The following is a 23,732-nucleotide window of genomic DNA, read 5'->3' as shown; positions in this document are numbered from 1 at the left end:
GTTGGGGTTGGAAGGGACCTTACAGATCCTCCAGGTGCCACCCCTGCCATAGGTAGGGACACTTTCCCATGGACCGGGTTACACCAAGCCCTATCCCAGCCTTGTAATTCAAGACTTAGAAGTGACTGGAACAGGCAATCTTTTTTTTCCTAGGAAGTGGGGAAAGAAAGCAGCAAAGCTCGTTTTCAACTTCTGGGATGGTCAACAATTCATGAAACTGAGTCAGAAGTGATTTAAGAAATTACAGCTGAATGAAAATACTTAAAAATAGTCTGGCTCTGCAAGCATTAATTCCAGTTACATTGCCTGATAGGTCTCACAGCTTTAGAACTGACCCCAAGCATTGTTTTAAATTGAATTAGTTTTTAATTTCTCCTATTCCTCCAGTAAGCCCAGGCTTAGAACTTCAGATTAAAATTCCTTTTCTTGAGCTCCTGCTTGATACAGAAGCTGTTTGGAATTGTCAGCTGTGCACAGCACCTTAACCTGTAACCTGCTGCTTACAGTGAGCTGTGGTGGTTTCTCTTCTGCCAAGAGCACTCACAGACTGTGGCTGTCAATGAACTGCAAATTGTGGTATTGGTTAATCACAGAATAAAAACGTACTAGTTTTTAATACTAAACTATGCAGCATAAACAAGAGACTTGTCTAATTTCTAACATTGTTTTTCTGTGCATATCTGGCTCAAATAAAGTGCTGGAGGAAGCAACCAGCCTGATAATGTCTTTCCTTCCCAGTGTCTGTTTAGGTGCAGTTTCTGGCCTAGACATTTTTTGAAATAAAAGCTCCCAGACAGTAAAATGGAAAATTTATTAGTGCAAGTTGGTCACTCAGTCTTTTTTCCAAGTACATACCAGCATCCCATGCTTAATGCATTATAAACAAATATGATCTAAGATAAGAAAAGTTGAACTGATTTTGGAGTAACAATGTGTTACATATTGTCATCATCTGATTCATCTTCCTCTTTCAAAGATTCCTGTTTAAAAAAAAAAAAAAGTGTAATTAAAACCTAATTCAGCCTATGATAAGTAAAATGAGTTCTGCTGTAGCTTCACCACCCTCTCACTGTCCAAAGTCTTGCATTCAGCATTTCACCTCCCAGCACCACATTTACCCCACCAGTGCAAGATTGTGACACGTAGGTTGTGAAAGCAAGAACTATCCCTGGATTACACTGGAACCTCCAGGATTGTCCCTGGGAATGGCCCCAGCTCACACTTAACCCATGAGTGCTGGATGATGCATTCCCAGTCCTCCCAAGGGTTTGTTAGGGGAAGCACTGAGACAACACCCAGGTCAGACCTTACCTTGGCATATTTTTCTGCTTCTTCCCTGATGTCTTTGGGAACAATTTCATGTTTTCCATTGGTTACTGCCAATAAAAAGAGTGCATGTTAAGTACAGTTCACACAAAGACCTTGACATAGGGTGAATTTAAGCAGCAGTGTTTTACTTGAGTCATAGAAAATTACAGATATTTCCTAGAGTGTTTATAGAAATAGAAATGCATTACTTTCTCCAACCCAGCTGAGTTCCAGCTCAAAAGCTTTATCCTTTACTTCATCATGAACTATGTAGATTCTGGAAGGAACAGAAAAAGTACAGGTTAGAACAGACTGATCAACAGGCTAAATATACTTTTATTATATACCTAAATATACTTCTCTTGAAGTACTCTTATGAGTAATCCAAGTTCCCCCTGTACTTTCTCTCCACCGAACACAGAGAATTAATTTTCCAGGCTTAATTGCCAGTCTAACAATACCTTAAATCATTACAGCTAAGATGCAGGTCGACATGTCCAAGTTGCCCTAACTGGAACAAATATTAAGATTTCAATACTGCAGAACCAAGGCTGCATCATCACTGCCACAAGAGTTGTAACAGCCTGCAGTGTCCTGCCTGTCCCTGTAAATCTTACTCCAGGTTCTTTCCAGCCAACACAGAAACCTTGGAGATACTGAAGGAAGGACAGCTGGCAGCACCACACTAAATACTTCAAATCAAAGTCTAATAAAAGTATTGTGACACAAATATAAAGACTAAAGTGAGGTCTGAGCTGAGGCAGAGTTAAAGGACAGAAATATTTCCATGGTTTGAAAAGCCATGTCTAATTTGTGCCATTCTAGACCTGCTTCGAGGTCCTGGCAAGGTTGTGAGAAGAGAAATCCCACAAATTCCTTTATCCAGCTCCTGCTGTGCCAGCCTCAAACAAACTCCAAAATCAACTCACGTGCTGCAACAGCAATGAGAGAAGCAGAGTTACTACTTTATAACCTGAGCAAAAGCCATAAAATGCTGGAAATTGCAGGTTTGCAGCTGCAGATATTTAATTTGTGACACTTTTTTGTGACAGTTTGCTTCAGTTTGAAAGCCCAGCAGGCTCACCAGGATGGGACTTACATTTTCGCCACCTCTTTAACAACATCACGGCAGGTCATTTCCTTCATCTGTGGACAAAAACCACACAGGGTAAGAGAATAGAATGTTTTCCACTTCCACAGGGCCAGAACATCAGTGGCTGTGCATGTGCTAATGTTCAGTAGTGATAAAAGTGACAGGAAGTGAAGATTGGGAGCACATTTATTCCCTACAGTGGATCTTTCAGCCTGTCTGTGCAAGTCATTCCAGAGGATAATATTGTTTAGCAACCAACTGCCTGCCTGAGCAAGGTATCAGCACCTCATTTTGTATTTTCCCAGTTATATCACAATCTTTGGACAGTTTCACAGTTAATTAAAATAAAATAAAATCTGGTGCAAATTTCCCTGGCATAATAAACTTATGTTTGGTAGGTCAAATGTCTTGCCAGTCAACTCTTCTGGACTATGAAGCAGTAACATATTCTACTGTATTTCATTAGTAACCCCTACTGTCATGTGTATTTACAAGAGAGAAAACTGAATTTAATTCTTGTCATCATCCTCTTCCCATCCCACTGCAGACACTAAGGGTAAACACTGTAACAGTTTTATCATGGAAGTTAATCGTGATCATGTCCACACATCAAAAAGTTGTATTCAAGCAGTGTCCACACAGCTCCAAGTTTTGCCACAGCTGAAGATGACAGACATTCCCATAAAATACTCTGCAAGAGTTGTGATAAATGCAGGGTTTTCTTCTGTACCCTCAGCTGCAGGAGGGTTTCACAGGCTGTGTCCCTCCCAGACACAGATCTGCAAGGCAGGGTTGGAGTTCTGACTCCCTGCTTTGTCTCCCTTGCTCCCCCTGGAGTCCTCCCTTCCCAGGGCAGTGTGAGCTGACAGAGGCTGCTCCAGGCTGGATCACCCCACAAAAGCTTCTGGACTTGTGTCTTTTCCCCATCTCAGCTTTACCAAATCCCTCTTGTCAAAATTAGCACCTGCCCAGTCTGGAGTTGCAGCAATTCACATTATTAACTGTGCCAGTCACTAAAGCAGAAGTTTTTGGAAATCTCAGCACTGCCCAGAAAATTAAACTTCTTGGGTAGAAGTTAATTTTTTTGGAGTACATTATACAGCATATCACTCACTGCCTTTTCTGCCAGTGGGCACACATAGAAATTAAAATCAGGATTTCCCAGATGCCACAATTCCAGGATCAGGATCAGATGATCATGCAGCCTTCTCATTTTAATTTGGTATTCAAGCATCTGACCAGATTCAAAACTGACTGAATCAAGTCTAAGAATGTTCTAATTTTCCTGTAATTTTTCAGTCATGATAACAATCATCTAAACTCTTGAACTTTTCCATGAACAGCTGTGATGTCCCTTTGCACAGCAAAGTAAGATGCAAGCAAAGGATCACATAAATATTACATGAGACAGCCCAGGAGAAGGATTCCCAACTCCAAGTGTGAAGCTGTCTCCAACTCCAAGGGTGTCAGATATTAAAACACAAGAGGAAGATGGAGATGCTTCAGGATTCTCACACAATTCAAATCAGTTTAAGGCACATTTCAATACCTTTTGGCAGTCTGCTCTCCACAGATTAGTTTGTCCTTAACAAGAACAACTTCTTTGAACTTGTAAAACAAAAGGATCATCTAAAACTTCTGGGAAAAAACAAGATACAGCCCCCTGTACAATGCTGCCTTCTGGTTTTCAACCAGAATGAAAAGCTTATTTACACTTTTGTATTCACTCACTTACTTTACTGGCAAATGTAAAAGGAAATATTCCACCTGCTTGTCCTTATTTTACACATTTTAGGCATCCAAAAAGAGAACATCATAAAGTACCTGAAGTTTTTCTATCTCTGTTTTTGCAGCCTGCCTGGCTTTACCAATGGCACACCCCCAATAACCCTAAAAAAAAAATTAAAAAGAGAGAAAAAATATGCAAATTAATTAAATATTAAACTTTCTACAGCCCTTAGGATATGACAACCCCACCCTGCTCACATCATGAGAGGCCAACACACAGTATTGGTGGTGTTCTCTCAGGGTACATCCCCAAATTGTTGAATAGAACCCAATTTCTAAATCAAGTGCTACCTCTGTTGATAGAAAAGAGAAGTGCTCAGTAGTTCCTGGACAGAAACTTATCTGCTCAAAATTTTATAATAGATTTTTTTAATTGCTGTTACGATAAATGGAAGAACAAACCAGAATTAGTTGGAGGAGAGAAGTTCTACAGGACCTACAGATCAAAAATAAAAAACCCAACACCTAAACCCACCTACTGTGAAAACATAATTGAAGTGTAAGCACATAAAAATTAAGCACTTCTGTTTCCCTCAACAGCCATGGTATGGATATATTTTAAGAAAATGTGGAGTACTCAGGGAATGGGGGATCACTACAATACTTGCCCCTTTGGGGCAGTGCACAGGAGTTGTCACTGGACATAACCAGCTGGAATGAAGTTCAGAATTTCTGAGAGACAAGTTTTAAACCTGTTCCTCAGACTGCACCTCTAAGAAACACAAAAAGTTTGTGTTTAACAAGACATGCAAATGAGCAAACCCCAGCCCTGGTCATCTGAAGCACTTAGATCTTCCCAGGCAAAGAGAGGCAAAATCAACAGCCCTTCTGGACCAACACTTACTCCTTTTCCTAATTAGGAATTTTTTAAAGGGGAATTTACTCCAAGATGGAACTATTTGAGACACACTTACGTATGAAACTCCTGATGGATCAATCATGTACAGCTGTGCACCATCATCACTGTCATAGGACCCCAGCATGAAACTGGAGAAGAAAAGAGAAATTAAAGACATTTCTTCTGCCAACACACCCAGAACTACAGAGACCACACCAGCTCAGGTTTCCTCCACTGCTCCTGGGGCAAAACTCCTGCTCCACTCTATTGAGCAGCTGTTGAGTGTTCTCATGACAGAAGCTGTCAGAAACATTTTACTGAGCAGTACTTTGATCTCTGTTTATCAGTCCCTTTGTACTAAACCCACATTGTAACCTGCTCTTTAGGTATCAGGATAAAACCAGGATGATTGCAGAGGGAAAGTTCTGCTTTTGCCACTGTCACAGACTTGACAGCACAAACTCTTCAACTTTAAAACCCAGGAACAAACTGGCAATCTGCTCCAGGAATCTGAATTCTTCTCCTGAGGCTTTACACACACAGGAAAAAAATGGAGAGGGGAATCTCTTTATGAGGTGAACTGTGGGTTACTAATTCCAAGTTAAAAAAAAAGACCTTGGACAGGCAATCCCAGCAAAATTGTGAACCAGAAGACAGTTACAAAGTGTGTGTGTGCCACTCACCTGCAGCCAAAGGGTCTGACAGCACTGTACAGGGTGTAGGCGTGCACGTACATGGCCACTCTGTCCGCAAGGTGCTGTGTGGGGAGAGCGAAAACAAACACTGCAAACCCTCATTTACAGGACCCAAACCTCAAGTGAGAACACTGAATTCTCATGTCAAGACTATAAGCCAAAAAAAAAACCCCTGAGATTTCCTTACCTTCAGAGGAATGTCATATCCATAGTTGGATCTGAAGTTGGAAGCCTCTTCCCTGGCGATGTCTGCCAAGGAGCGGGCGTCTGCCAGCAGCCCTGCCACTGCCTGCAGGGAGAATTCATCAGCCAGGCCTGCCACACATTTCATCCTCACTGAAATTAATGACTAGCAGTGAATTCAGAAGTCGTGTCCACCTGCCATCGACTCAGAACGTGTCAGTGTGGTTAAACATCAACACAGAATAGTTTCTCTCTAGGAAAGTGAACACCCTTCGTGTTAAGTGGGGTCTCGTGATTTGCCATGGCTGCACTAACCCAAACAATATTTCATATCCTGTAAATCCATCAGGTTTCACATTTTTGTCACACAGAAACCACCACATGGCATCATCCTGACATCACTGGGGTGGATTAGCCATCCATACACCAGTATCTAAAGAATTCAGGTAATTCCCACACTGCTGAGAAGAGAATCTTGCATGCAGCCCTCAGCACACCTTATTTGTTAACTGTGTAGGAAAGTACCACTTTAACACTTGTGTTTAGATTTTCATTCAACTGGAATGCTGAAAAGCATTTCAAAAAAAGTTAAAACAGCCCCAAAATATGTCCATTTTCTGTAATAAATCCGGCTTTTATTTGTGCGTGTTTGTGTGCAATCGAGAATAAACTACAGAAAACAGTAAAAAGCCCACTGGCATTTTCTGCAGGCAGAAACATTAGCATTAATTTCTTAATCTACTTATTATTGATCCTCTGATTGATAAGATTTCTCCTTTTGAGGGGGGTCCCTTGGAATTTATGGGAACCCAAAATGAAGTGGCCCCTTACCATCCCAACGTGTCGGTCGACATTGAAGAGACGTTTGTTGGAACCCTCCTCGTAAAGCTTGGACAGGACTAGTTTTTCTACTCCAAAGACAACACCATCTTTGCACCTTATCCCAATTGCTGTACTGGAAGACAAGATAAATGTCAGCTCCTCACAGAGAACCACAGTGGAAAATAAAATAACAGAGAATTAATTAACAAGATACCACAAACTATCAGGTGATTCCCACGGAAGTACATTTGTTACAACTCCACTTGAGCACTGAGGAAAAAAGCCAAAGTTCACTAAACCTACAAACATTTTCTCAAACAAAGGAGGTGGGGGCTGCCAAAAGTCCCAAGCCAAAGATTTTTGGACAGAGGATGTGCACTGGGGGACTGTTTGGAGCAAGGGCCGAGCCACTGCCACGCTCAGCTGAGCGACACTGGAGTGAAATTCGTGGACTGGACAAAACCTCTCCTTTTGGCAAATTCTTCCCTGCTGATCTAGGAGATGGGACAACTCTTTCTCTAACCCTCAAAAAGTACCTCATCAGGCATAAACTACCAACCATGGCATTCACAAAATATCTGACTAACCAAGGAACAGGCTGACTGCAACACATTGCCCAGAGGAGCTGTGGCTGCCCCATCCTTGGAAGTGTTCCAGGCCAGGCTGGATGGGGCTTGGAGCAACCTGGGCTGGTGGAACACCATCATCTTTCTGTAGTTCCAACGACACTGCTTTAAAAGAGCCCAGCAAACAAGACAGAGAGTGCAGATATTTGGATCTTACCTGCTGTTCTCCACTGCTTTCATAGCATATTCCACCTGAAAGACTCTGCCATCTGGAGAAAACGTGGAAGCTGACAGGTCGTACTGGAGGAGAAAACACAATGCTCAGGGAAAACACCCAAACACATCATATCCCAGTGTTTAAAGATCAAGTCAGCTTATTGAAAAATGCAGAGATGGCTGTGCAGTCCCAGGAGCAGGGTGGGACTTGGAGACAGAAGAAAACAGAGACTGAAAGCCAGGAGAGGCCACTTCATCAGTGCTGGATGAAACTGCAAATCCCATCAATCCCGATGCTGAACGGGGCTGAAATCACTGTGCATTACACAACATCTCAGACTTACAGGAACTTTCTGTCCACCTTCACGTTTCACAGAATCCCAGACTGGTTTGGGTTAGAGGAGATCTTAAAGCCCATCTGCCATGGGCAGGGACACCTTCCACTAGCCCAGGTTGCTCCAAGCCCTGTCCAACCTGGCCTTGGACACTTCCAGGGATCCAAGGGCAGCCACAGCTTCTCTGGGCAACCTGTGCCAGGGCCTCTCCACCCTCACAGCCAAGAATTCCTTCCCAATATCCAACCTAAATTCAGTTTCCAATGCCCAACCTCTTCCCCTCTGCTCCCATCACTCCTTGTCCTCTCACCACAACCCCCGACCGGGAGCCCCTCTCCGGCCTCCCTGCAGGCCCCGCTTTCTTTCACAGTTCCCGGTGGCAGGAGCACGTTTGAAATGCTCAAAAGCACACTCTGCAGAGAAGCACAATCAGTGTTTTACCCCCGCCCGGCCCCCGCCGCCGCTTCCCGGGGCCTCCCGGGCCGCAGTGACTCAGCCCTCCCGCAGCGCCCCTCGGCCGCCCCCCGCACCCTCGGCCCGGCGCCGCGCGGCCCCGGGGGCGGTGGGGGCGGGCCGATCGCGGCTCTCCCGGCGCTCTCCCGGCGCTCTCCCGCTCTCCCGGGTTGCTCCCGGGCGGTGCCGGCGCACTCACCCCGGTGCCGATGGAGCTCATGGCGGCGCCGCTCCCAGCCCGGCCCGGCCCGCGCGCACCGCGCAGCAACGCGCGCGCGCATTGGGCGCCCGGCGGCCGCCCCGGGGGTGACGTCACGCGCCGTGCGCTGAAGGGCCCGCCCCGTGGCCCGTTCCGTCAGCGCCCGGCTAGCTCAGTCGGTAGAGCATGGGACTCTTAATCCCAGGGTCGTGGGTTCGAGCCCCACGTTGGGCGGATAAGTTTTGTGCCCCTCACCTCCAATTCCCACTTGGAGCGCTCGCGGCGGGAAAATCCCTCCCCGTCACCACCGCGGCCACGAGGGAGATTTCACCGCCCGCTTCGCATTTGGAGCATCAGTTTTGTGCCCCTCACCCTTTGGGAGGCGTCCCGGCGGGTTAACGGCCCCCCGCCATCCCTGAGGGGGATTCACCGCCTGCTGCAGGTTGGGAGCTTCACTTTTGTGCCCCTCACTCTTCGGGAGCGCTCCCGGCGGGAAAATGCCGCCTCACGGCCCTCTCCCAACATCCCTGAGGGGGATTCACCGCCTGCTGCAGGTTGGGAGCTTCACTTTAGTTCCCCTCGCTCCTCTGGAGCGCTCCCGGCCGGAAAATGCCGGCCCGCCACCCCTGAGGGGGATTCACCGCAGGGCCCCGGAGAACCGGGAGGCTCCTGAGGGAATCCCCAGGAGCTGTGAAAGTGATTAATACACTGTTATCCCTGAGAAAATTAGTTTTTATAAGTGAGCTGGGTGCAGCAGTGACATGTACATAGTAAAGCAGGAGCTGGGGTAATCTTGGCACTGAAAGCTGCATGCCTGAAAAAAATTGCTTTATTTTTAATAAAAGATCAGTATGCAGGAATCGGAGAAATGAATATGTTAATAAAGTAGGAGCCGTGGGCGCCCTCGAGGGCGGGGAGGAACTACAGAGATTCCTGGACAACCTGGAGAGCTGGGAAAGCAACTGCCCCGGGAAATTTAGTAAGAGCAAGGGTGGGATTCTCCATCGGGAATGGGGTAACCCTGGTTACACCAACCTGGGGGAGGAGGGGCTGAAGAGCAACCACAAGGAAAGGGATCCGGGGTTTTATAGTAGGAATAAATTCTCCCCTGTGAGGGTGGTGAGGCCCTGGCACAGGTTGCCCAGAGAAGCTGGGGGTGCCACATCCCTGGGAGTGTCCAAGGCCAGGTTGGACAGGGCTTGGAGCAACCTGGGAGAGTGGAAGGTGTCCCTGCCCATGGCAGGGAGGTTGGAACTGGATGGTCTTTAAGGTCCCTTCCAACCCAAAGCACTTCTGGGACTCTGGGGTTTGGGCTGGTCCATCACTGGAACAGACTCTCCAGGGAAGTGCTCAGGACACTGAGCCTGTCAGAGCTCAGGGAGCTTTGGATGATGCTCTCAGCCACCCAATTTAGTTTATGTAGTCCTGCAGGGACCTGGATTTATGGGGACTTATGACTTAGGGTATTATGATCCTTATTGCGTTCCTTCCACCTTCAGATATTCCCTAACTCTATGAAAAGGGAGAGGAGGGGAACGAGGTAAAGCCCCTTCCCCCAGGGACCAGCTCCCACTGACACAGCACAGCCACAGGCAGACATGACAGGCTCGTGAATATTACAAAATATGAATTTGCTGTGAGGATCCACGGGGAGGGAAGGGAGGGAAGAACTACAACACTCAGGCTGGAAAAAAAAACAAGCCAATCCCCTTCCTACACAATTACACATTTAGGGTATGATCTCCAAGGGCTTCCCAGGGCAAGCCATTAATAGTCTTTCTCACCCCTTCCATGAACTAAGAATCCTGTTTATGTCCTTAACAGGTCCCAGGACTCTCCGTGCTTCAGCCCAGCAGTAGCACAGGAGTCAGGAATTCTGCTCCTGCCAGAAATAGCAGCTGTTGGAGCCGTTCAGTGATGCAGAAACCCCACAGGAGAGGATTTGTGTGGGCAGAACGAACACAAGGTCACAGAACGTGCCGAGAGAGGTCCGGGGTCCATGTGCACAGCAGCACAGGAATATCCCAAAAAAGGCTAAGAATATCCTGAATTTCCTCAGCTGCAGTCTGCTGCAGTTCAGGAAAATGACATCATTGCACCACCCCGACCACAGGCTCTGGAGGAGTTCCATCCTTCCCACTGAGAACCTCACGGACACGAGTGATCCCTCCCAGCTCCACAGGGCCTGTGCTGATGGAAAACTCTCCTCCTGGGAGCAAGCCTTGCTGGGCTCTGGCTCGGTTCTTACCGAGGTAAAACATGACCTGGGTCACGGAGCTGCAGCCCAAATTACTCAGATTATAACTGAAAATGAGCTTGGGCCTGTGTGTTCTGCACACCCGAGGCACCTGCCAATGGGACAGCGTCCATTCATCCAGCCTGAAATCCCACCAGAACACGGTCTCTAAAAACCAATCTCACCCCAGGCCTATAAAACAACTTCTCACAGCTACACCTGTCTGCTTTTCCAAGCTTTCTGTGTGGGAAGAAGGTAATTTAAAAACACAGCTGCTGCCAGCACCTCTGAGGGAAAATCATTGTCAGTACTGAGAGGCCCCTGTCACCAACCAGCAAAGTCTCACCTAACACAGACTCTTTAACACTTGAAGCAGCAGTTCCTGGGGTTTGGGGCTTTTTTTTTTTCATTTGAAAACCATTAAATTAAAAGGGAGCATCTCCTCCCACGTGCCAACTAACACCACGTGTTAAGGCAAAGCGCAGTATGAGCCAGGGAGTCAAGTTTGCCCTCACACCCCTGTTTACAATTACTCTGTAATAACTTATTACTATTTATAATCCTGAAATCTTTCTTGGAGGAGAGATACCAGAAGAGTTTTCAGCTCAGCACTAGGTGAGAACTACAGGCACCAGAGTTCTCTGCTAAGCAAACTCTCAAAACAGGACGGTGTCCAGGGGAAATAATGTCCCACCACCTTTGCTGAACAGCCCCAAACCACTTCCTCACAGGTGATTTGAGGGTGGAGTATTTTAATGCAGAATCTGGCAGGAAAAAAACAAACTTCCATAGATATTTTCATTCTACACATTATTTCCTCTCCTTCTTCTATGCATATTTAAAATTAAAACCTCTCAAAACAAATTCTCTCAGCAGTGCCATTTACTATACAGATAAATAACAAACAACTCAGCAGGGTACAACTCATGACAGCACAGAATTCCTTCAGGACATGACAAAAGAGGACAGGAGTTGCCAGAGTGAAGTTTTTAAACTATAACTGGACAAGTTTTTAAATAGTGTTAGTGCCTACACTCCCTGAAAACATCCAGGTTGGTGCTATTTAATAACGTTACACATAAAGTACTCCATAAAAAACAAAACCCAATGCACGTGTATCTGAAATGGAGCAGAATCCTTGTGTGACATGGAGGGGCTTATTTCTCTGTAGAAAAAGCCCTTTTCATCAGTGGTGGGGGTGTTTTTCCAACATCAAACATCATTTCCAGAGGGGGATTGTTCAGGCAGCACCAGTCGGGAATGCGGCCTGTCTGGCTGTAATATTCCTTGGACACGGATCTGCTGCCAAGGATGTCCTGGAGTGCTCCAAAAATGGCTCCTGCATTATTGGGAAGGAATTCAAAAACAGCGTTAATTTGATGTACTGAATTTCATTTTCTAATCCTTCCCATCAGGAATCTGCACTGCTTGGGTTTTTTCAGCTCTGTCCCACAAATTAAAGGAATGAAAGGGTAGAGCTGTTTTCCTTTTCAGTAGCCCAGCTAATCCCAAACTGCTTCCATTTATGTCCCTTGAAAGTAACTGAACACAAAGAACCATCTACACTCTGCTGACAGCAAACCTGGCCTGGTTAACCAACTTCTTCTGACAAAGTTTCCTAAACGTTTTGATTTTAAGCACTTCAACCAAACCCTGTTGTGTTCAAGGCAATTTTTCTATCCCCAAAATGGTGTCCCACAAGTTCACACAAGCTGTGAGAACACCCAGCCCGTGGGAGCTGCCAGGGAAGAAAAGCATCAAGAACTTGGTGCCTAGAACTTGTCCTGGTTCCTAAAAATCCTAATTTTTAGGAATCTAATCCTAAAAATAACAAGTTTGAAAACTAAAAGTTTTCAATAGTGTTTGTTACTGGCACCTGTGACCAGCACAGGGAGTTAGCAGCATCTCCATAGCTCCTCCGTCGGTGATTAAACTTGATTTTCCCATCAGGAGATTATGTCACAAGGAGGAATCTCCCTCTGCCTCCTTGGTATGGAGGGAGCTCTGAGCCAGCACCTCACCTTCCACCTGTTTCCAACTGCTCCCCACCTGCTTAAAGCTCCCACAACCCTCAGTGCCCTCCAAATATCCCTGAGGGAGCTTCACTCCACACACCAGAGCTCGCTGCAGCTTCACTTCAACACTTCCCCTCATTTCTCCTGCTCCTTATTCCTCACAAACCTCACCTGGCGGGTTTGTTTCCTTCTTCACCCCTCGGCTGTTCCCATTCTTACCTCCCAGCCAGGCCACACAGTTGGGTTTGGCAGGTGGGGTGTGAATCCTGAAGGTTTTGGTGGCCAGGGCCTCCTTGTACTTGGGTTTCTCCACCAGGTGCCTGATCTCCGCCATGAGCCTGTGCAGGAACCCCGGCAGCATCGCGGTGCCCCCGATCACCACCAGGTTCTCTGCCAGCTGCTTCCTGGTGTCTATGGGGCACTAATGCAAACAGAAAATAAAAACACCCCAAAAAATCGTTTTAACTGGAATTGCCTGAACTTAAAGTGCATTCAGAGGTCTGTTGGACATTCAGTCCTTTTCCATGCCCTGCTGTTTTCCCGTATTTAACTGGAACAGAACCAACATAAGCCATGGGGAAATGCCTGGAGGTGCAGAGGTGAGGGGTCCAGGCACAGAGCTCCTTAAACAATTTGTTTTCCTAAGGAATTCTAATGGAAGTGTTTGTCATGTCAGCCCAAGTCCATGGCTCTCCAATAAATTACATCTCAGCAATCTTTATTTAAATGCCATGATTAACTACAGGGAGTCGACTTTAATTAACACACATCCATCATCACACAATGAAAATTTCCATTTATAGTGGTTTTCTAATGTATTTTCCCCTAAATATAATAAGAACTGCAGTGTTTGGATATGCCAAGAAAATTTTTCTGCAATAAATCCAATATGCTGCCTGTAATAAAGATGTCCAAATTAATTTTATTCCAGCTCAGGTAAAGCAGCAGCCTGCAGGGCTCCAAGTCATTTATAACTGCGGGATCTCCAAGGCTGGAGGAATTCCATAAATTGTTTAATATAAAGATACCTGAACGAGGGAATCCAAGATCAAAGTGGCAACAGATGTCTCTTCATTATCCTGTTCAAACAGTATTTCCACCACGGAGTCTCTGTGGAACAGGCAGCAAAGTGAGTGTTAACGAGAAGCAGAACCACACCATGAGCTGAACTCAGCAACAGCAGAGCTGAGGTAACTTCAGACTTCCTGCTGCCAGCACACTGTCACCTCTGTCACACAGCCCCTGCACTGGGGAGACACAATCCTGGAATCCTGGAGATTGGAAAAGACTCCACCACTTCCCTGGGCAGCCTGTTCCAATGCTTACCCCTTTCAATGGAGACATTTTCCCTCATCTCCAATCTAAACCTCTCCTGGCACAGCTGGAAGCCATTTCCTCCCATCCTGTCATTTACCACTGGGAGAAGAGACCAACCCTCACCTGGCTCTCCCCTCCTGTCAGGGCACTGCAGACACTGAAAAGCTCTCCCCTGAGCCTCCTTTTCTCCAGGCTAAAACTCCTCATTCATGTCACTAAATCTGCCCCATCACCAGGCATTAACACTCATTTCTCCTCCCCAACTCCTCCCACCTCTTTGCTCTCCCCTTCCCCTCTGAGCTCTGCAGAAGCCACCACCTCTCATGCTGGGCTTGCACTGTGCACTTTATTTATCAAGAGGCACTAAAAGCACATGCAAGTGTTTCATTAAAACTCAGCTTTATGCAAACTAATGTGCTTTTAGAGTTGAGATGTATCCTCACAGTGATCAATAATACTCTGTCATGGCATTTCTCACCTGATGGGGCCGACCACGTGGAGAATCTTCTCTCCATCCAAAGGATAGTCCACATCTGGAGGCGGCGAAGGACGCTGGAAATAAAACCACAAGGGCGCTATTTTAGAGGCCCAAAAGAGCTCCAGCCACCTCCAAAAGAGTAGGATGAGCTTCACTCTCCACCCACCTCGGCACTGCCATCAAGGTTGAACTTGGCTGCCTGGATCTTCAGCCCACGCTGGAGGTCGCTCACGAAGCACGTCCGGACTGCACAGAGGGAAAGGGCAGAGTGAGCCTGGTGGGATCCTTCCCTCACCAGTAAAGACAGCAACTCCCCTCAACTTGGAGAGCAACACACCAGTCAGGTGTGTCAGGCCCTGCTGCTCCAAGCCATTGTCAAACAAGTGCAAGGAACAGCGGCCTCTGCACTTCAGCAGAGTTCAGGTGGGGTCTGACCGGGAGTTTAACTGAAGCTGACACCAAAAGCACGCCAGGACAGGCAGGGTTTCTTTCTCAGCCCAACCACACAGGGTTTGGTGACAGAGGGATGTTCCTGATGATGTCTTCAGCCACCACGAGGTGTCAGGGGTTTGTATCTTCCTGTCAAACGCTCCACTGCAGGTCTTGTACCACAGCTTCAAATGAGACACTGCTCGTTTCCTAAACGAGCTGCAATCAGGGAGTATTTTTCCTGGCTAACTCCTCAGCACCCTCAGAATTCCAGAGGGTTTTTTTCCTCCAGGCAACACTGACAAAGCACAGTCTCATTTGTATCCCAGCTGTAACTGTTATTATACACTGATTTATTTGCAGCTGGCACAGGTAAACTGCTGTCCCAAAGAAACAACCCTCCAATACACAGGCAACCCTAATTCCATCCCTAGTGTGTTAGATCTGCTTCCAAAACACTGCCTAAAAACCTGAACTGCTCAGAAAACTGTGCTCCAAAGCCCAGGAATTAGAAAAGCAACTTTCATTTGACAAATTATTTTGCATTCTTCCTAATTTGGCCCAAGACTGACCCTAGTTGCTATTTTCTAAGATAATTCATATTTTTGTATCTGTAGCTCATGAAATATTCCATAGGAATTCATCTAAGTTCTGCCCAAAGACTGTTTTTTTCTGATATAAATGTAGTCCTTGTTTCATCTTGCCTACTTGATTAACACCCCAAAATGTCTTTTATACATACTTTTTTTAAAATTAACTTTAAAGCAAACTGAGTCTTTCTAGTTAATCTACAAACAAACCTTCACAACAGTGCAATCCTCTTTGTCTGCTCATTCACCAAATCCATCTACAAGTTACATCCCAACAGCACACAGGCTGAACTGAAAGAGGAATTCAACACACTCTTCTGGTTTTGCTTTCAAACAGTGAAAACACCACAAGTTCTTCCAGTAGGTAAGAAATATGGCAAACAGAGAGGGAAATAATTTCCTAAATGTCAAACATTGCCCACTTTTTATTACCATACTCTAATGCACAAGTTAATAAACCAGATCTTCATAAAGCAAAAAAAACCCTTACCTTTTATATCCTCTACTATGTCTTCTGGAACTGAGCCTGAAATGAAAAAAAAAACCAAACAACTTAGAATGAAAGTTTTTCTTAAAATAGAAAGAGAATTTCACAACAAAACTAAGTTTGAATTGCATTTAATAGATTAAATTTTCACTTTCACAGAATCACAGAATCCCAGGATGGTTTGGGTTGGGAAGGAACTCAAAGATCATCTCGTTCCAACCCCTGCCATTGGCAGGGACACCTTCCACTATCCCAGGTCACTCCAAGCCCCATCCAGCCTGGCCTGGAACACCTCCAAGGATGGGGCAGCTTTTAAGGACTTCCAAGATTTTAAGGATTTCCAAGGAAGAAAGGATATTAAGAAGTGAAATAAGGTGTTTGCCTTGTCTCAAAACTGATGGAAAAATTACTACAGAACTTTTATCTCAGCCCTTACCCAGAACTGCTGCTATGAGAGGCCCTATCATAAAAATAATATACCTGCTAAACACAAAGGAAGAACTCATGCACGTGGGTGACACAAGAGGCAGTAGAACACTGAACTCGTTTTCTTCATTCCAGTTTCCCTGGGGCAAGTTCACAGCACTTTGGCCACCTCCCAGACCTTACCCATGACAGATGGAAGGCTCTGTCCTTTGGCTAATCCTGTGTCCACTGTGCACTGCTCCAGCAGCTGATACTCCAGCTCCCTAAAACACGGCACAAAGGTGGTTAAAGACAGCCAGGAGCTCAGCCTGGTTCTCTGCACTGCCCTTAACAGGCAATATTTACCCCTTTCAGTCACATCCCTCTAAATACAAACTGCACAGGATCTGATTTCCACAGCTTTTACCCCATCCATGAAAGCCAAACAGTGGTCAATCTGAAACTTGGATGATGCTGCAGCAAGTTATGATTTAAAACAAGAATCTCTGCCCATTAATCCAAGATGAACTGTCACAAATAAATAATTTGTGTGACCTGGAATGGATAACTGTGAACTTACTTGTGGATGGCCCTTCCTCCCAGGGGCAGGGAACCCCAGCAGCTCAGGATGGGAATTCCTTCATAGATCTACAGGAAGATCAGGAAATTATCTCTTTTTTTTTTTCCTTCTATTATGAGTTTTCAGTCTGCTGGGACTAAATGCTTTCCCCCTTGCCTCAGCTGTCAGAAACACCTTCTAACTGCTTTTCTCCAAAACTCATTCCCAGTTTACAAAGGCTGAAGTCATGAACCCCCTTCCCAAGGTTTGAGGGAGCACAAATTCCCCACGTCAGCTGTGAAGGGATTCCCCAGGCTGGGCCATCCTACAGCCCAAAGCCAGACTGGCTGAGCTGTTCCTGTTCCCAAAGTCTGTGAAAATCCCATCTTGCCACATCAGCCTTGCTGCTGCAAATCCAAGGATACAGGCAGCACCAAGCTCTCTGCATATCCACAGTCCAGCACCATGGCAGAATTGATCCCAAGGGTCAGGAGAGACATCAGATGACTTGGAGCAAACAAAACAGAAGGAACCTACATGGAAACAAAAAAAGGAGAGTGGGGAAAAAGAAACAAACCACTCGTCTGAAATCATGCATCAGGTTTCTTGTTGTCATTGAAGAGAAATGAAAGAAAGCAAAACACAGCTACTTGAAAAGTTGTATAAAGACTTGGAGATGTCACCAAAAGTGCTACAAAACCCATAAAAGTGTGCCCTGTGACAACAAACTCACAGGAAGTTAATTAAAGCATTCTCCACAAAGCAATGTGGAAACTCGGGGTAAAATTGCACGAGAATTCCTTCCTCCTCCCAGAATTCCACAAGCCAAGTTTCCTAGATAGCAACAGTTCCTTTAATGGAACACCTTGAAGTGTGAATTAAATGAGAAACATCAATAAATCCTGCATTTATGGGCAACATTACTGACATTTAGCTCAGAGATGTAAGTTAGAATACCGAGCCTGCATTAATAATATTTGCACCAAACAGAAATAGAAACCAGAGAGAATTAACCTTCCATCAGTATTAACTGGCTTCCTCACAAGTTACAAAGTCTCTCCATCAAAGCTCTGAAATCACAATTCATTTTTCACAAATCATTTTGGATGGGATGTGCTTTATCTGAGGCATATTTTAGTCCTGTGAGGGAATCAGGAAAAAAAACCTCAAACAAATCACTGAAACCTTTCAGCCATTTTTTCAAATCATCAGAAAATTTTATCAATAGGAAGGAAGAATTATGTAGAAATTTAGTATTAGTTGGTAAACTGAGCTGTGCAAGAGCCCCATCCAACCCAGCCTTGAACACTGCCAGGGATGGAGCAGCCACAACTTCTTTTCTTCAACACATTTTCATTAAAAACACTCATTAGGCAGAGAAGATAATTAATTTCAGGTAAGCTCTTATCTAAATGAGCCCAGCCAGAGCTATTGACTGTGGCAGAAATCAGGAGCCTCACTGACAGGGCACTAGCAAGTGTTTAAATATAAATCCTGGCTCCAGGCAGAGCTCAGTGGGGATTATTGGATCTGGCTGGGACAGAGGGATGGGAGCTGTATTATCCTACAAGCCACAGAAACCTTCCAGAGCCTTGTTAATTGCTGCTGCTTTGTGGCCTCATGAAGAGCCAGAATGGAATAAAAATGGCTTTTAAAGCCACTTCCAGGCTCTCCTTCCTCAGATTTTTCTTCTTCTTTATCCGTCTCTCACTCTTTTGGCACCATTTTCATTCCCTGGTCCACATCTGGCACTGACTGTCAGCACAGTTCCTACTGAGAGGTGCTACACTGAGCACACAGAGCAAATTCCCACATTTCTGGAGGACATGTACCTCAAAGTGCTTGAACAGGACCCTCGTGAGGGTGTCTCTGAAGTGGGAAGGGCACAGGACCGACTCGATGATCACAACACGACGGTCTCGGGGATTCACCAGCAGGTGCCTGAAAAAGGGCAAGATGTGTAAATCCAAACTGGGAAGTTCAAGCACATCATTAGGAGACCAACCTTACATTCACATCCCATTTTCCCTCCAAAAAAGAATCCTAAAAGTTTGCATTTAGATAGCCTTTCCCACAGGAGATCCCAAAGCCTTCTTCACAAATTTAAAAACCCCCAATGCCTTCCTGGAAAAAAAAAAAGCGAGTAAAACTGGGGTATGGAAAACAGAGGTTGTAGTTCTGAATATTCATCAAATGCTTCTAAATCAATGTAAAGAAATGTAAAAATAAGTCATTACTGGCTTGTTCAGTGTCACACAGTGTCATAAAAGACAGATGTTCTGATTTCGGTGGAAGAGAAAGGAGTTGTCCTGATTTCAATTACAAAGCAACTTTCCAGTCAAGGACAGGAAAAAACAAACAAAACAAACAACCCAAGCCACAGCAGAAGATCTGAGGCCCAGAAATCAAATACTGGTTTCCCTGGGATGGCTTTTTACTGTGTGAAAAATAAGGATTGGAAGCAGAGAGGAAAGACTAAGTCCAACGTCATTATTCACTGAGCGTCCTAAAAATACAACAAAAAGATGTGTTGTTGAGGCAAAAATATCCCACAGGTTAAGATCCCTCCTTCCAAAACACATTCCATCCTTCCAAACCCCTGTGGAGAGCTCTGCACTGCTACAGGCTGAGCTCCAATCTGATCAGAATCAGTTCAGTGAGCTGCTCCCAGCTCTCCTGGCAGCTCGGGAAGGAGGCTGCCAGCCATGGATCCCTCACCTGAAATACAGCATGTGGATGAATTCCTTCAGGTAGGAATACAGCTCTTCGGTGTTGATGTTGTACTGAACCACCCTGACAGGCTTGGGAAGGGAAAACACCCCCAGTCAGTGATTATACATCATTATAAGATATGCTATATGTGAAGAAATGTGATAAATACAGAATATATTATACCTGGACATTTCTAATCTGGCACCACATACACAGGAGAAACTCACTCTTTGCTCCTTGTCCTTAAAGCCTCTCAGAAACCCACCCTATAACTGAGCTCCAGAGTTTATCAACGCTCATTTTTCACTATTAGAATTATTTTTCACTGTTTCTGTCACAGGCAAGTTGACATCAGTGTTCCAAACCTCCACCCTCTACCAAAAGGAGGTGTAAAAAGCTTAACCAGGCAAAGCAATTTCTCAAAAAACACCCCAAATTCAATCAGCACTGGCATCACAGCACTTGTATCAAGTCTCACAAGCTTCTAACAGCAGCAGTTAAAATCCTGAAAAACACAATAATATCCCAGAATATTTTATTCAGACAGTGAAAGAACCAGCTCATGATGGACAGGAAAAGCATCTGCAAACCCTTTGTGTCTCATGACACCCCAAACACCAGGAAGCAGCTGAGGTAACACAGTTTCACCTTGGAGGCATCAGGTTTCTTTATCTCACTGGGGATGATGCATCTTGGTCCTGTTTCTCCTGCAAAGCCACACCTGGAAAAAAAAAAGGCAGAAAACTGCAAAAGGGTGTTTTGCACACAGATTTTCTGCCTGGCCATTTACAGATGGATTAAAAGATAGAGAAAGATTTTATATCTTTTTTTTTATTATTATTGACTCTCTCAATTTATCCCAACAAGATGAAAGCAGCAGCAATCCCCAAAGAAGCTTTTCAGAAACCCACCTGCTCTCCCCAAAACACAGTAGGAGCGATGGACTGAAGAAAGAAAATTAAAACCAAAAGGAGTTCAATTTATTTTAATAAACTCAGTGCCTGACATTTGTTTCACCCCTGCCAAAACTTCAGAAGAAAACTACAGTAGAAAACCATAAAAAACAGAGGGAGACCTTTCCCCTGAGAGCATTTTATGGGATAAATAATGCCCAGGTGGTAAAACCTCACAAGCATCCCAAATTTAGGCAAAGCCTCTGACTGGCCAGGTGAACAAACCCCCAAAAAGCCACTCCTGGAATCAGTTGTTCCCATCCTGTTAAATCCTCTCGTTCCCAGGTACCAAAGCTGCTGCTGGTCTGCACCTACACTGTCACTTGGAGGAAAAAAAACAAGTACAGCTAAATAATAACCCAATTTTGGACAAGGGACCCTGTCCCTGTGATTCCTGCCCGTTTGGGCAACCAGAGAACTTCCCAGGGCTTCCAGCAGGGAAACATCCCTGTGGACACAGCCACAAGCCCTGTAGGAGCAGCTCAGAGCTCAGGGAGGATTATTCTTATAAGATAATCATCATAATTACCAGCTCCCTGACACCTAGAGAGCATTTCCAGACAGTTCTAACCCCAGATATGGTTTAACTTTGCTCAAACAGCCCCTTTGTCATGAGGGCCCCGAGACATGAGTGGGGTTTGTAACAAAAGGGGGTGTTTGGGCACGGGGAGGGCAGAGGCAAAGCTGCACTTCTGGCCCACGAGATGAATTTACCAAATAAACACCTGAGCGTTTCTGCTTCAACCCCAAGCTACACTAAACAACAGATTAAAAAACAAATGTGCTATTTTTGGCTTTTGCACCACACTGGTCGACATAGAGAGGGAGTGAGGGGGGAAAACCCCACAAAATTATTCCTGGAATCACAAAACGGTTTGGGATGGAAGGGACCTTAAAAACCATCCAGTTCCACACCTTGCCATGGGCAGGGACACCTTCCACTATCCCAGGTTGCTCCAAGACCCATCCAACCTGGCCTGGAACACTTCCAGGATGGGGCATCCACAGCTTCTCTGAGCAACCTGTGCCAGGGCCTCCCCACCCTCACAGCCAGGAATTCCTTCCCAATATCCCATCTCACCCTGCCCTCTGGCAGTGGGAAGCCCTTCCCCCTTGTCCCAGTCCCCTTGCAGTCTCCCGGAGCCTCTTTAGGCCCTGGAAGACGCTCCGAGCTCTCCCACTCCGTTCCCTTCCCCAGGCCGGACACCCCAAACCCCGGCAGGAGCGCGGGGCACTCACTTGGTGAAGGCCTGTCCCAGGTCGATCACCACGGCGGTTTTCTCCCCGCCGCTGCCGAGCCCCTCGTACAGCGGCATCGCGGCCCTCCCTTCCCTCCTCCTTTCCCTTTTCCCTCCCTCTCCCTTCCCGCTCCTCCTCCTTCCTGCCCCGTGGCTCCGCGGGGCTGACCACGGCGCCTGCCCTCCGCGCCGCCGCCCCGCCGCCTCAGGGGGAGCCGCGCCGCTGCTCCCGCCCGCCCCGCTGGGCTCCGGGAGTGTCCGGGAGCGCCGCGGTGGTGGCGGCGAGGGCGGTGCGGGGCGGGCTCCCCTCAGCTCCGCGCAGGCACCGGGAAGGGCGGCCGGGCCGCCGAGGGGCTTGAAAGGCGGCGGGGCCAGGAGTGGGTGGGTGGGGTCGCTCTGTGGGCGGGGCCATCGTGAGGGGCGGGGTCATCGTGAGGGGACGCGGGGCCGGTGCTGTTTCTGCCCGAGGAAAATCGTAAAATCGTAAAATAACAGCCTCGTTTAGGCTGGAAAAGCCCTCCGAGAGCAGCGAGTCCACCCGCTCCCCCAGCACTGCCGAGCCCGCCACTAAACCGCGTCCCCAAGTGCCACATCCACGCGGCTTTTAAACCCCTCCGGGGATGGGGACTCCGCCACTGCTGGGGGCAGCCTGTGCCAGGGATGGACAACCCCTTCTGTGACGAAATTATTCCTGATATCCCACTAAACCTCCTCTGGTGCAACTTGAGGCCCTTTCCTCTTGTCCTGTCACCAGTTGTCTGGGATAAGATCCCGACCCCCACCAGGCTCCTCCTGTCAGGGAGCTGCAGAGAGCGAGAAGGTGCCCCCTGAGCCTCCTTTTCTCCAGGCTGAGGCCCCCCAGCTCCCTCAGCCGCTCCTCATCAGATTTGTGCTCCAGACCCTTCCCCAGCTCCGTCCCCTTCTCTGGACTCTCTCCAGCCCCTCAGTGTCTTTCTTGTCGTGAGGGACCCAGAACTGACCCCAGGATTTGAGGTGCAGCCTCAGCAGTGCCAGCACAGGGGGACAGTCACTGCCCTGCTCCTGCTGCAGCACCATTGCTGACACAGAAAGAGCAGCAGCACCGTGGGGGCAGAGCTGCTCGAGCATTGAGCCACGGTGAAGTGGCTGTGCTGCAGGGATTTGTTAATTCACATCACACACACCGCAGCTGATTCATGAGGGGCTGGACATCACCTGCCCACACCACCCAGCCCTGCATCAAACCATCTCGTGTCCTCCCAATGCCCTCACAAAAGCTTAAACCCACCACAGCATCCTTCCTCTTGAACAGAAATGAAAAGTCTCAGGAGCAAAAAAAGCCCCGCACTTCTCTGCTGAGAGGTGGTGAGTGAAGGAGAGGAGCTCGAAATGCAGCGAGGATAGAAATTATAAACCCCACCACGGCAACCTGTGCAGGGCCAGGAGCTGGACTCGATGATCCCTGTGGATCCCTTTCAGCTCAGGAGATTTATGTGTCCATGCTTTCAAGGCTGAGTTGCCTGTCACTGGTGATGAGAGAGGCAGAAGATCAGCTGTGGTGAGAGACAACTGATGGGACATGAGTGCTCAACACCTAATTTTAATCAGTTCAATTTGAGCCATTTCCATGGAAGTGTTTAATTGTGGCAGTACAGCTGGGTTTTGCCTTCCTCTGTCTGTGTTTTGAAGAAGGGGAATGTTTGGACTTTCAAAATCACAGAGCCACATCACAGGACACATTTTATAAAGTTTGTGAGAAGGCTGTGTTATCTCAGATTCTCACAAAATAGAAGGTGTAGAGACCGAGATCCTATTCATTTTGGAGCAAAGAAAAAGCT

At 46.6% G+C, this 23,732-nt stretch overlaps 2 protein-coding genes and 1 non-coding gene across 3 annotated transcripts; 1 reads left to right on the top strand and 2 right to left on the bottom strand.

Annotated features, from left to right (window-relative positions):
- Nucleotides 1–792: 792 nt before the first annotated feature.
- Nucleotides 793–8,556, bottom strand: PSMA3 (proteasome 20S subunit alpha 3). Its single transcript, XM_050336274.1, has 11 exons — nucleotides 8,497–8,556; nucleotides 7,511–7,593; nucleotides 6,737–6,860; nucleotides 5,910–6,011; nucleotides 5,711–5,784; nucleotides 5,104–5,176; nucleotides 4,226–4,291; nucleotides 2,408–2,454; nucleotides 1,518–1,585; nucleotides 1,312–1,376; nucleotides 793–980 (listed from the first exon to the last, which is right to left on the bottom strand). Exons 1-11 carry the CDS (start codon nucleotides 8,515–8,517, stop codon nucleotides 936–938), a joined length of 768 nt encoding a protein of 255 aa, XP_050192231.1. The 5' UTR covers nucleotides 8,518–8,556; the 3' UTR covers nucleotides 793–935.
- Nucleotides 8,557–8,657: 101 nt separating this feature from the next.
- TRNAK-CUU (transfer RNA lysine (anticodon CUU)) lies at nucleotides 8,658–8,730 on the top strand. Its single transcript has one exon. It is a non-coding gene; the product is annotated as a tRNA-Lys (tRNA).
- A 2,866-nt stretch (nucleotides 8,731–11,596) lies between these two features.
- ACTR10 (actin related protein 10) lies at nucleotides 11,597–22,049 on the bottom strand. The gene is made up of 13 exons (XM_050336263.1): nucleotides 21,917–22,049; nucleotides 20,373–20,445; nucleotides 19,731–19,813; nucleotides 18,845–18,953; nucleotides 17,438–17,545; nucleotides 17,034–17,101; nucleotides 16,658–16,737; nucleotides 16,052–16,087; nucleotides 14,709–14,788; nucleotides 14,543–14,616; nucleotides 13,776–13,857; nucleotides 12,967–13,168; nucleotides 11,597–12,071 (listed from the first exon to the last, which is right to left on the bottom strand). Exons 1-13 carry the CDS (start codon nucleotides 21,991–21,993, stop codon nucleotides 11,890–11,892), a joined length of 1,254 nt encoding a protein of 417 aa, XP_050192220.1. The 5' UTR covers nucleotides 21,994–22,049; the 3' UTR covers nucleotides 11,597–11,889.
- Nucleotides 22,050–23,732: the final 1,683 nt, after the last annotated feature.

Source organism: Myiozetetes cayanensis, unplaced genomic scaffold, assembly GCF_022539395.1.
Source record: "Myiozetetes cayanensis isolate MyiCay16 unplaced genomic scaffold, myiCay2020 scf6-25, whole genome shotgun sequence".
Classification (NCBI taxonomy): domain Eukaryota; kingdom Metazoa; phylum Chordata; class Aves; order Passeriformes; family Tyrannidae; genus Myiozetetes; species Myiozetetes cayanensis.
This window is presented reverse-complemented; position numbering and strand designations above follow the sequence as displayed.